The following is a 12,716-nucleotide window of genomic DNA, read 5'->3' as shown; positions in this document are numbered from 1 at the left end:
TCATCAAGGCAATGTTGAGTGGTAGCATTGAAGCAAGACACTGACTTTTGTGTGAGCACTGATAAGTGACATGTTACCTGGCTATGACAAACAGCACACAACTGACACCCAAGTAAGCCAGCAGAATATACATCCAGATATCAGGCGAGAGGGGGTTGAGGAAGGAGAAGACCCCTGGGTTGGTCCCATTTGGCTTGCGGTAGAGTATACTTATACCCAATGTCATGAAGGGCTTGGAGAAGTCAATAACCTTCTCACGCACGTATGTGATGGCAAGAGGCGCCACTGCCAGATCAGCTCTCTGTCAATAAACATAAAAAGGAAGAAGGATAGGTCATAAGTTCCTTAACTTACGGGAATCGTTTGGAGGCAATCAGATGAAAAAAAAACTGCATCTTTACATGTTCCACGTTCTTTTTCAAGCACAGCTTTTCTCCACCCATAACTCTAAAGCTGCAGAATACATTTTCATTTCAACATTCACTTCATCAATGTGTTTTCAAGCAATATAAGCTGTTGAGGACTTTTTCAAAAAATGAATCGAGTCATTAGCATTAGTGTAAAAGAAGCATTTACTAGCATACTATAGGGAGCAGTCAACACCAAATACATTCGCGAGCAGTTAAGCTATCCGACTCTCAAGATTATTATTTTAGACTAGAATGTCCTGTATTGACTCCTAGGGAGATATTAACAAGGCAATTGCTATACAACAGCAATTATCAGGTGTTCATGCATCATGGTTAAAGTAACTATGTACTGTAGTAGTTTTATTGGAAAACAGCAGTTTTATTATCATCTTGATAGCGCACATTCTTGTAATGAGTAGATCACTGTCATGATCCCATATTATTCACTTTAGAGATTGCTTTATCTAAGACACCTTTTCTGTTGCTAGTATTGGTTAAGAAAATCACTATTTGATTCATGGCATGTCATGTCAAGTGCTATCCTTACATTTGCCAGCTGAGCTTTTGTACTAGCGTTTTGAAAAACTTTTCCTGCCTGAAAATAGCCACTTTTTAAAAATTGGTTCATAATGTCTCGATGCTGCAGCTACTGTGACACACACAATTCGTACAGTGTATTGATCAAGGGCAGAAGTCTGAGTTAAGAAGTACTTGACACCTATTGGGTGTTACCTTCTAATGGGTCAGATATTGACTGTGCAGTGGCTGCTATTTTTCTATCTATGTAGTTTAGCGTAACTGGGATGTTGTTGGGAGCAATTACTGGTGACTGTGAGCAGATTGTGTATGTTTTAATAGGGTCTACAGGGGAAACAATTCATGACAGGATCTATGCTCTCCTTGCAGCACTTTACTCTAAAATATACAGTATGTACCGGTTACTTTTAATTCCCTTGTCACTACTGACAAAGCATTTCGGAATGTTTTTGCTGATTCTCCGAGCAGATCAACTCAAATGTGACAGTTTAGACTTGTTTGGTCAATATTGGCTTTATCGATGAATGAATAAGTAAATAGGTATTCAAGAGTCCTTTGTTTTAGACTTTTAAATAGCATCATATAACCGAAAACCACTTTTAAATTGCATCATATAGGTTGGTGGCTACAGAAAATGGATTAAGACGTACATGGTCCATTAATTCCTTCACCATGCCATTCCACTGGCCTGTGTTTTCTTCCTGGGCACCATATTTCCCATCTTCTACTAAGCGGATTTCATAGGTAAAGCCCAAGATGTTGGCGAGCTCTCTCAGCAGGTCGATGCAGTAGCCCTCAAAACGGTCATTGCCGTACAGAGGCTTATCAGACTTCTTGAACATCACATATGGCTCCTCCTGTGAAATATGGGAGAAAGGACAAGTATGTGCGTTGCTTGGCATTTTATACCAACTCATAGCATTTGGAGATTGTATGTACTGTACTTTATCACATTTGCCTACATTACCCTCAACTGCCTCTAGGGGCACAACATCGATTTTCATTAGTAGGAGGAAAATGATGAAAATCCTCATTAAATTAGTCTAATTTAAAGGTTGCTACACTTAGAGGAAAAAAAAAGAAAAGAAAAACAAACGAGTTCCGGCACTTCGAAAAATCTCCCTTGGTACTTCTCAACGTGCAAAGAACATACTGTCATAGTCTGTCAGCGTTTCGGTACGCTTGACAATTCATATTTTGATCCCAAAATACTGTTCCGCCGAGCGCCGTTCGTGCACTTACATATAATATTGAAGTCCGTGCGCTCATCACATCACCAAGCGCATAATTATTCCAGTTCATGGAACTTCATGCCAAGCAAGAAGTGAAGCCGGCAGCGGCCATCTTGCGTTGCCGCACATAGAGTAAGCTTATTTTCTTCCTCTACGGCGAAAATACGGTTGAAGTATGGTTGTATCAATATGTATGAATAAGTGTGGGAGAAACTCTAAATGCAGATTTCATCAGTAAGAATGTGAATATAAATTTATGATATTTTTCCAGCTGCTACTCCAAGATTGGTCTGCATCATCATGTTGTCAGAACCATCAACAATGAAATGAAAGCAAAGCACACACAAAAAAAAAACAATCGCTGTGAAGTTTAATATAAACCTAACTTCTGCAAGTCACCATTCACGATACTGAATGTACTCTGAATGGTTGATGCAAACAATGAAGTTGCTAGGCTCTCATTATCCCATACAGGGATCCTGGCATACAACATTCACCAATAATGTTTTCAGTGAAAAAATAACAGTATTTGTCAGTAGCAACCTAATTTCGATATATAAATTAGGGGAGTACCGGCACTTATTTTTTTCCCACTTAAAACACTGGTCTCCACTATACTATGTCTAAAATGGCTCACAACCGTTTCTTACAATAGCCCCCCGAGACTGTTTTTGTGCAAATGGAAGCTGCACGGTCTGTGTTCCGCGAAGACATTACACATTACTGTGTAATCTCGATTACATAAGGTTTCACCACATTACAGTAGCGATTTCTAAAGTACATAAAATGTTGACGGGCCAAGATCTTAACAACAATTACATCATGTTTTATAGTACATAATCCCTGTGAACATGAGGAGAAGCTGCAAGAAAGTATGCATCAATCAAATGTAACAAACCCAATTATTGTCAGCCCTCCCTGCTTTCCTCGCTGTTCACAAGCCATCAAACACCTCCCCATGACTTGATCCTGATATGGCAATTACTTCCACAAAGTTGTTAATAATGGCAATCCAATCACTTCACAGCATGCTCGGGAGGGAGGAAGGCTCATGATAATGACAAGCCACAATTGTCTTGATTTAGCTATTTTTACACTTGCCTTACAAATAAGAAGCTAGTAAATTGCTGAAAAACACTAAATTCACACTTGTAGTTTATGTTTAACATATAAAAAAAACATAATCACAAATGTTGGCCAAATCTTCCATTTTTATGGTCTCACATTTGAGGTCACAAATTGATTGTGACCCCGAATATATATTTTAATTATTTATCAAAAGAGAGCAACATTGAGGACCTTTCACAAACTGAAAATGTGAAAATGAAAATTATGGTGTAATCCTCAAATTCCAAACATTACTAGCTAAAAAGGATGACTGAATGCTTCTTCCTGGCACCTTGCAAGAGCGATAATACAATATGACTGATAAATTCATTTAAGGAAAGCGGAGCCATAAAACAATAAAATCCAATTCCAATGTCTGAACTTGAAACTTAACTACCAGCAAAACTGAATTTTATTGTACTGAGGCAGTAAACTGGCAGTTTGAGAGTGGTGTGCATCATCTTCTAAATTGGACAGCAGCATCCCCAAAAAGTGCTCTCAAAGTAAAAGGCAGCTTAAGTAAAGCAGTAGGAGGTTTTTCAAGTGGAAAAGCTATAAAAAAGTGACATCTTTGGATGAAGTTTGTCATGGCTGAGGGCCTTTATGTTTTGATTTGCCAATAATTACACATTATATTCTGCGAGAATTCATTTGCAGACTGGAATGGCTGTGAGCGGAACATACTTTTTGTCTTTATGACCAGACTATTCTGCCGAGACTTTTAAATTGCACAGAGCAGAGCGTGGATTAATAGTGGGCATTTAAAAAAATAAAATAAATAGTTGGGGAAAAAAAAATACTAGTACTTATACTGCTAGTTCTAATACTAGAACCGACAAGTTGACACATCGACTTTGGCACTACACAATAATTTTAGCTTCAAGCCCAAAAAAAAAAAAAAAAAAAATCAGCATTGATGTTTTGTTTTTAACAGCAATGACACATCACTGAAATTAGCAGGTGGAGGCTCGGCGCAGCAAGCTTGCAGCAGTTCCACAAGCAAATGGAAATAATTTTACAAAAAAAAATTAGACGACTGGTATGGCCGTTTTAAAATATGCAAGTCTATCTATATATATCTATACAAAGCAGAAGTGCTATGAGCGCACACCTGAAAGGTAAATGCTATCGCTAGCTAATGTCAGCCATCACACTGAAGTCACCAAATGTTCTGTGGTAACAGTAGAAAAACAGACCGTGGCGTCTGCTCAGAGAAAGGTATTTAGTGAAGTGGAAGGAAATATATTCATGGGTGAAAAGGTTGTAATAATAATAATAATAATAATAATAATAATAATAATAATAATAATAATGCATCAGATTTATATAGCTTTTCTGTACCAGGAGAGGGTTGAGCACACAGCCTTGGGGCATCCCCATGCCTGATGTCTGCCTGCCAACTCTGACTTTCTGGAGTCTAGGCTGAGAGAAATTCACCTCTACAAGTTTTTTCACTTCATATAAGGAGGAATGTTAACTCTAGTCTTTTAGTTACGGGTGTTGGTAGCATTGTTATAGAGAGACAAACGCATTTGTACTGTGTGTACTAATAGAGAACGTGTTTGAGTGCTTGAGGATATTCATTTCAGCGGTTGCCTTCAGAATCATAATCTAGAGGCTTTGTGTCACTTAACATATTTACCAAAATATTGTCAATCATTTAATTAAGTCTTAATTTAAAAATTGCAGACAAACAATTCAGGTATTCAAATTGTTTTATGCCTCAAATCCTGCGGAGAATTTCAAGCTCCTAAATGTCCCTCATACTGTATGTTGTAACAAATATTTTTTTCCAAATTTGAACATACAAAAAAGTCTGACTGCCCGTAGTTATAGTTGCTTTCCCAGCTGTCAAAGTTCTGGAGTACTCCCTGACGTTCTTCTTCACCGATGGGTAGTGTAAAGTAGTGTTCCTCAACCCTGGTCCTCAAGTACCCCTTCCCAGCCTGTTTTCCATGTCTCCTTCAGCAACACAGCTGAGGATCATTATCAGGCTTCCTGCAGAGCTTGCTGATTAGCTGATCGTTTGAAATACCCGGGTTGGCTATTGGAGACATGGTACTCGAGGACTGGGGTTGATAACCACCGGTCTAATGGTGCATTCGTGGAAGGTCGGGAGTCGGATATATCCGAGTTGGTTTTTCCTAGTTCCGACCTGAAAGTGTTCGAGGCAAAATTAAACAAACAAAATGGCAGATCGCTATCTGCCATTTTGTTTGTAAATTGTTTTTTATTTTGGTCCTCAAAACTCATTTGGACCTCCAGCAAACTTACCTATTGGCAATTTTGCTTAATTTATTGTTTTTATCTTATTTCATAAGCATTTCATACAGTTCAGTAGTTCACTGTATAATTTTATGCAGGGAGATAGCGGCATACTGTCACGTACGTTGTATTACGTGGAGTTATGTCGACTATTTATGAATGAAGAAAGCTATCTAGTTTGTCATGTGCTGAGGTTGGATCCCAAAGCGCAGACACAAATAAAATTTGAACTATTTATTCACATCGAGAAGGAACAAACTTGACTAGACGAGAAACAAAGAGAGTTGCACAGAGAGACAGTGGTAACAGAAGTAATAATCCGACAAAGACACACACTTCTCAGGAGGCTTATGTAGACAAGGAATCGATCTGATTGGTTGTGGCTAGACGTGTGTAACAGGACTGACATGGAATTATCTGATTGGCTGTTGACCAGGTAAAGGGATTACAAATTCCTGACATCAGATAGCCCTTGACATCACAACATCACATAGCCTAAAACCAGTTGAAACTAGATGCTAGTTACCTCAGTTCAAAACAGACACTTGACCTCACGGTCATGAACCCAACTTAACAGGTCATGAACCCTGGTGTGACCCCAGACATGACAGTTTTGTACTCGAGTAAATTGTGTTTGACCATTCAGAGTGACGTCACATTGTCGGTGAAGTCGGGGTCCTTTTTTTTTTTTTTTCCTGATTTCGCATATGGAATTTCCGAGTTCAAGGGGACGTTCCCGCACCCACTTCTTGGTTTGAGCTAGGTAAAGTCCGACTGCCGACCATCCTCGAATTGAGCATAAACCTCCTTCAAAAGTGTTCTTGCGACACCATCCAGCAGCAGCCATGCAATGTCTCATCTGTCACAAGTTGCGGGTCGTTGTGGTAGTTACAAAAAGATGGACTCAATTGCAAGGAGGCAAGGACAGGATGAGCTCAAAACATGATGTACTTCTCCAAAAGTAAAACCAAATGGCAAACAAGACATTTTGGAATCAAAAACACTAAATTAAGAGAAGTCCGAATAACTAGACAGTAGTAGACAAGTAGCAAACCAATAATGGTAAAGGATTCATAAACAGGAATTGAGGGGAAAAGCAGCAGATTCAATGATCCGACAAAGGTTGAAAGGAAGCAAGTAGAAATCCAAGCAAAATGACGGCACAACAAGGAACAGCTTGTCAAAGGCATGAATCGTTGGAGGAAGCTGATTAGTTAAAACAAGGGACTAGCATGATGAGAACAGGTGGAAACAAAACCTAACAAGGAAGACATGAATAACGCACAAGAAAACATGACCACGAAAGAAATCTAAATGTAATCTAAACAACAGACAGATCATAACATCATTACAGCGAGAAATATGGCAAACAGACTCTGAACATCGATATGTTCCCTGCATTATTAAAACGGCTTGTAATTTACGTTTGGTCAATTTATTTTTATTTTTTTACAATCCTGTCAGCAATACAAACGAGAACCTGTCCCGTGTGAACTTTGTCATGTAATGGTTGGTCAGATAGTTGTAACGATTATCGGCCGGATGTAACTTTTGCAACCTCAGTTCCAAAGGAATTGAGCTCCTGTGGCCTGAACATGCCACTGTGGGGGGTGGGGAGGACAAGAACATCCCCCACAAACAGCCACACATGCTCTGACTGACACGCGCACGCGCACACACACACACACACACACACACACACACACATCAGAACAGTAAAAGCCTTCTTAGAAACTTGACTTTCTTATTTTGCAACAGAACAATGAATTATGAAATGTTATGTTTGCCATTTATGAAATGTTGACTCCATGAAATGTCATGAAAATGTTCCATTGCAGTGGCAGATTCTCCACTAAACTTTCATGTGTATGCACGTTTTAACAGTGTAAGCTAGGTAACATTTCATTTGAGGTATTCAATTGTACGTGTTGCATTGGTTGAATTCTGACCTTAGAATCTTAACACACATGGGATCCAGATTCAATCTGATAAGTCTACCAAAAACCTCCCCCAGCTGGTAACTTTCCACTGTGGTTTCACCAGACCCCTGGGGTGGAGGCCGCCGCCCTCCCAATTTAAAAGCACGCTCCCTGCGTGCTGCTCTCTCTCTTCTTGGCTGCTTTGGCTCCCGCTCTCTTCACTGCTCCTTGGCTCCTCTTGGCTTTTCCTGGTCTCCATCGGCGTGGCTGCCAGACAAAGGGCTAGCCCAGCTAGCTTAACCTCCAGCACACGGCAACGCACAGAAGTCATCGCATGTAGCGACAGGCGCAGCGAAACACGCTGTTTTTAGTCCCTGCAAAGGCTCAACGGATGGGGCTTTTCCCAAGCACCGAGGCCTCAACCAAGAGGGCCTCTTCCCAGCCAGCAGGTTGACCCCGTGACGCTCAGTTGGCCAGCCGGACGACCTGTCTCTCCCTCTCCTGAACTGAACCTTCTTCATCCCTTCTTCAAACGGGCTTGGCGAGTCTCCATCCAGGGTCCTGCTTCTCATATCAACCCCATCTGTAAGTGCAACTTTGCAGGCCTAGTACAAATTGGTGCAAACTAGGTTGATTGTGGGTCCCACGTTGGTTGATTCAAGAAATCCATCACCTTGGTTAAGACCGTTTCTCTTTTCTTCTCCTTTGATTATTTTTATTATTTTAGTTCTCGTTTCATTTCCTATCATATTAGTTAGTTTTGCTTCTTTAAAATCTAAGTAGATTATCCCACCTAGGTTAGAGAATAAACGTGCACAAAACTCAAAACCTGGTTTACTGTGTGTGTGTTTCATCAATTTATAGTGACCTCTAAGCTGAACAAAGAACTCACAAAATTGTAGTAAGGGCACAACCTTCATTTTAATGACTGATTCAACGAGGTTCTCATCTGTTATCCTGATAAAATTATCAAAAAGAGATGTGGTGCTCCGCAGGCAAGCTCAACTTAATTTAAATATTAAGTTTGAGTCTCCTTCAATTAATGAGCCAATTGATTATTAATTTAATAATTAACAATTATTAATTTAATAATTAATTGGACCGATTTCCCTTACATAGTATTTATGAAATATTTTAAAAGTCAATTTCTTCACTTTATTTGGGTCAGATCGATTTCAATATGATATTGATGGAGGTGTTCCCCATATAAAATCTCGCCTCCGACATCACATTGACTGGGGCCTTGCCTCATCATAACAGTGAATATTAGTTAAAAAGCAGAAAATTAAATACCAGTATAGTTGAGATGATGAGGGATCGGTTGGATAAGGAATCCGATACGTTTGTCGTCTTTCCTCTCTGGTTGTCCGTCATGTTAAGGCCACTTGGAGGGTCCCAGGTGCCAATCTAAAAATACAGAAAAAACTTCATTATCTGTGAGTTTTTAAAATCGAGAACCACTCCAAACATAAAACATCAGTAGTAACCCAATTTAATAGCTATAAACTTTTGTGTTCACTATTAAACATCATACTTCCTGTGGAGGTTCTTGCAACGTTTGGACCTGCCGGCGTTTGTGTCACAGCGCAGGTGTGCTGTTTATGAATCTAGAGCCCACTGTGTCTAACCTCTGTAGTTCTGCAGTTTTATTTTGAATTCCGTTGAGGTAAAGAAAACGTTTTTCTATTACAAGGACACTATTTAAAACAGAATCTTGAAGGAATTATGTACAGAAATGCAGTTTTGAATAACCAAAAAATAATCACACTGCAAACTTGGATACATACTGTACAATCAAAATTGTTTTGAAGTCTGTCAGTATGTCACACGTCTTACAGTGTCCCTCACATTAAAGATTATATTGGAGCTAAATTGGCCCCAGATTTCGATCTATTTATTTATTTATTTATTATTTTTTTGTCGGGGGGGGGGGGGGGGGTGATGATGATAATAAATATAAAAGAAAAACAAAAAATGGTGCGGCCCTTGACCATAATTTAAGACCTCTTGTGTCCTTCTTCATAAATGTGAAATCTTCTCATCACTAACCTTCTGTCCTGACCAACATGCACATATCATCGTGACGAAGGACCACAAACACTCCAAACCACATCCAACAAAGTCCCCTCAGAGCTCTTGGTATTTGACTGACTCGAGATAGGCTTTGTAATTGCAAATCAACGCTTTAATTCAGGCTTCATGAAGCTGGAGGGCTTCTGAAGGGGTTTTTATTAATGGACTAAATTATTCATAGAGGTGCATGCACACACAGGCCGGCAGGTTGAGCACTGCTGAAGTCTGAAGTGTTTCTTTACTTTGGTTTGAGTTTATTATTATCATCAAATATGTCAGCACAGTTTCCATCTGTCAATAATCTGGATCTCAAGTCCAGTCAATAGCTCATCTCCACTATGTAGAAAGTCATTGATTGTTTTATATATTAATTTGCTTTTGTGGACTTGAAAACTGTAAATCAAAATGAACTGAAAATGTATTTATAGTCAATGTGCTCATTGTGTATTCTGTTGTCTTTAATGCTAGTTTTCTCCTCATGTAAATTCCTGGATAGCTGCATGCATCAAATGTATTTTCATTAACAGTTGCAGTCGTTGAGACATTGTACTTCCATCCTGTAGCTCCCCTCCACAAAGTGAGGGAGAGTAGGTAAGTTTTTTCATCAACATAAAGCTCTACTTACTGTTTTTTTCCCCATCTAATGAATGAATGTGCACACAACATAGAGGGACATAACCTTCTCTAGCCCCTCCTCCTTCAGGCTGATAACATCAAGGTCAAAGTCTGTCCTCAAGCCATTGGTCCGGTTGAAAGTTATTCTCCCAGTCAGGCCATCCCAGTGGGCCTGAAGATTAAAAAAAAAAAAAAAAATCAACAAAGAAAGAGTACAAAGTACATTTGATTGGACATCAAGCTTTCATGTGTTGGTGAAATATTCTGTGTGTTGCGGGAAGGACAACAGACAGATGGATGCCAAACACGTCCTCCATAAAAATTTGTGAGGGTAAGATACAGTATATACAGTATCACCATTCACCAGTAGATGGCAGACATACAGTTGTGCTCATAAGTTTACATACCTCTAGGTCAGGGGTGTCCAATCATTTTGCAATGAAAGCCAGATTTAGTGAGGTGAAAATGTGTGGGAGGGGCGACCATTCAGTTTCCAGTAGCTTGAAATTTTCACAGCGTTTGTTGGCAGGCACCTTTTCATGGTTTGCATGTTTCGTCTCGTAGTGCCCTTTGATATTGAATTATATGAAAAGAGCTGAAATCTCTTGTCAAATTACCCAGACAATTATTTTGGATTTCAGTAAATACATAAATAAAACTTTCCTTTTCTTTGCTATAGTCTCTATTTTAGAAATAAGCTGAGTCACGCAGCAAGTGTTGCGTTCTGAAATTCACTCGACGCCTAACACGACTTGTGAGAATGGTGTCTTATGCTGCGTTCTCACCAAAATCGAAAAGGCGAACTGGAACGCTTCCTTCGTGAGCGTTTCACCGGGTCGAGTTTTTTGGAACGAGTGCCGCTCATTCGCGTTTTCTTGCACACCGGAGCTAGGAGGCGTGTCCCTTGGTGAACAAGGAAGTGGAGCACTTTAGTGAGTCAACAAAAAGTGAGCAATGCCAACTACTTCCACTTCTTTCCTGGGACTAAACAGCCGTGGCACTATTTTCTCCTTTTTTGAGGTACGTGATTGCAATTTCGCTTTTTTAGTGGCAATTTGGCGACCGGCATTTGCGCTAAAAATAGCTTTGGCATGGATGATAAAAACACTGCTGCCACCTTGGTACAGTTCAATAGCAATTAGGGGTGTTAAAAAAAATCGATTCAGCAATATATCGTGATGTTACATCGCGCAATTCTCGAATCGATTCAATAGGTGGCCGAATCGATTTTTAAATATCCATTTTTGATGGAAAAATATTCACGAAAACGTCTTAGGGTTCACACCTTAAGCATGGAGGAATGTTATATTAATGGAACATTAAGCCTTAATATTTTATTTTAATGCTGTTAAAACATGAAACATATTACAGATTATAAGATGAAGTTTCAGATAAATAAATAATACATTTTCACACAAATCTTACACTGTATAAGTTTACTGTTTAGTATTTTCTAATTTTAAATAAAAATAATCGCAACAATCAAATTGTAAATTCGTGATTAATCGGTATGGAATCGAATCGTGACCTATGAATCGTGATACGAATCGAATAGTCAGGTACTAGGCAATTCACACCCCTAATAACAAGTAAACAGACTTACCAGCACTTCCTTGCTCATCATTCTGTGCTGTCTGGCCGTGTTGTTGCACTCGGGGTGACATTAGAGACGACGCTGTGTGTGACGTTCTCAAAGCCGATTGGCTACCACGAGGCGAAATGCGAAAAAAGTTCAATTTTTTAACTCCGGCGAATATGCGAGTGTGCGGATTTTCGTCACGAATGTGCGGATTTTCGCTGCTGCGCACCGCATCCTTCGACTCCATTGACTACAATGCAAACGCGCCGCCGAACCGCCTCCCCCCCGCTTTTGGTTTGAACCCAGCAATAGGAAAGTCAGAGTGCGTTTGGAGCGTATATTCCGAACGCACCTGAGAACGTGGCAAACACTGATACAACTGTCTAGATCCGCCACTGCAGGTCGACATTGCGATTGATAATCTGTTCTCAAATGCCTTATCTGGATAAATAAAAATACAAATAAAAAGTTTCAAGACTGAATGTACTTCAAGGCACTTTTAAGTGCCTTGTCAGTTAAGATGAACACATGTTCACTTCTGGCAGCAGGCAGGTGTGGGTGAGATGAACATAACTGCAACATCTTAACAGAATTGCAGCCACTCGTCACTCTTCTTGTCATATTGCTCTCGCTTCGCCACCCTTCTGCTCACTGAAGAGAGCGGAGCGTCAAATGCTCCCTGTCCAAATACAAAATGGGCCTGACGCACTCAGTGATCTATAACACTTGTGCTTCAGAACTTGTGGCCTCCATAGTGTACAGCTGTGTTCATGATGATAATAATAATAATAATGATAATAATGAAGAAGAAGAGAAGTAATGTGTGCTCAAGACTATTTTCTAACTGAGGGGAAACAGGAGGTTTAACAGCTGGTTAATTGCTTATTATAGACTTCTACAAAAAATCCTTATTGTGCAACTAACACTGGTCAGTTATCATAGTTTCCAGTTGATTTTGGGTTTCTTTGTGTTGGTTCTA

The 12,716-nt window shown here is 39.7% G+C and overlaps 1 protein-coding gene across 7 annotated transcripts in view; it reads right to left on the bottom strand.

Moving 5' to 3' along the window:
* The window catches only part of LOC144021906 (glutamate receptor ionotropic, kainate 2), a 157,927-nt gene that overhangs the window by 48,027 nt on the left and 97,184 nt on the right, over positions 1-12,716 (bottom strand). For all 7 annotated transcript variants that reach the window (XM_077526157.1, XM_077526160.1, XM_077526162.1 and 4 more), the window contains 4 exons: positions 10,223-10,330; positions 8,764-8,877; positions 1,598-1,804; positions 78-301 (listed from right to left, as the gene is read on the bottom strand). In XM_077526157.1, coding sequence (XP_077382283.1) covers positions 78-301; positions 1,598-1,804; positions 8,764-8,877; positions 10,223-10,330 — 653 coding nt within the window. The remainder of the gene's footprint in view (positions 1-77; positions 302-1,597; positions 1,805-8,763; positions 8,878-10,222; positions 10,331-12,716) is intronic.

The sequence above is a fragment of the Festucalex cinctus genome, chromosome 7 (assembly GCF_051991245.1).
Source record: "Festucalex cinctus isolate MCC-2025b chromosome 7, RoL_Fcin_1.0, whole genome shotgun sequence".
Lineage (NCBI taxonomy): Eukaryota > Metazoa > Chordata > Actinopteri > Syngnathiformes > Syngnathidae > Festucalex > Festucalex cinctus.
Note: the sequence above shows the minus strand (reverse complement) of the source record. Positions and strands in the feature narration are given on the sequence as shown.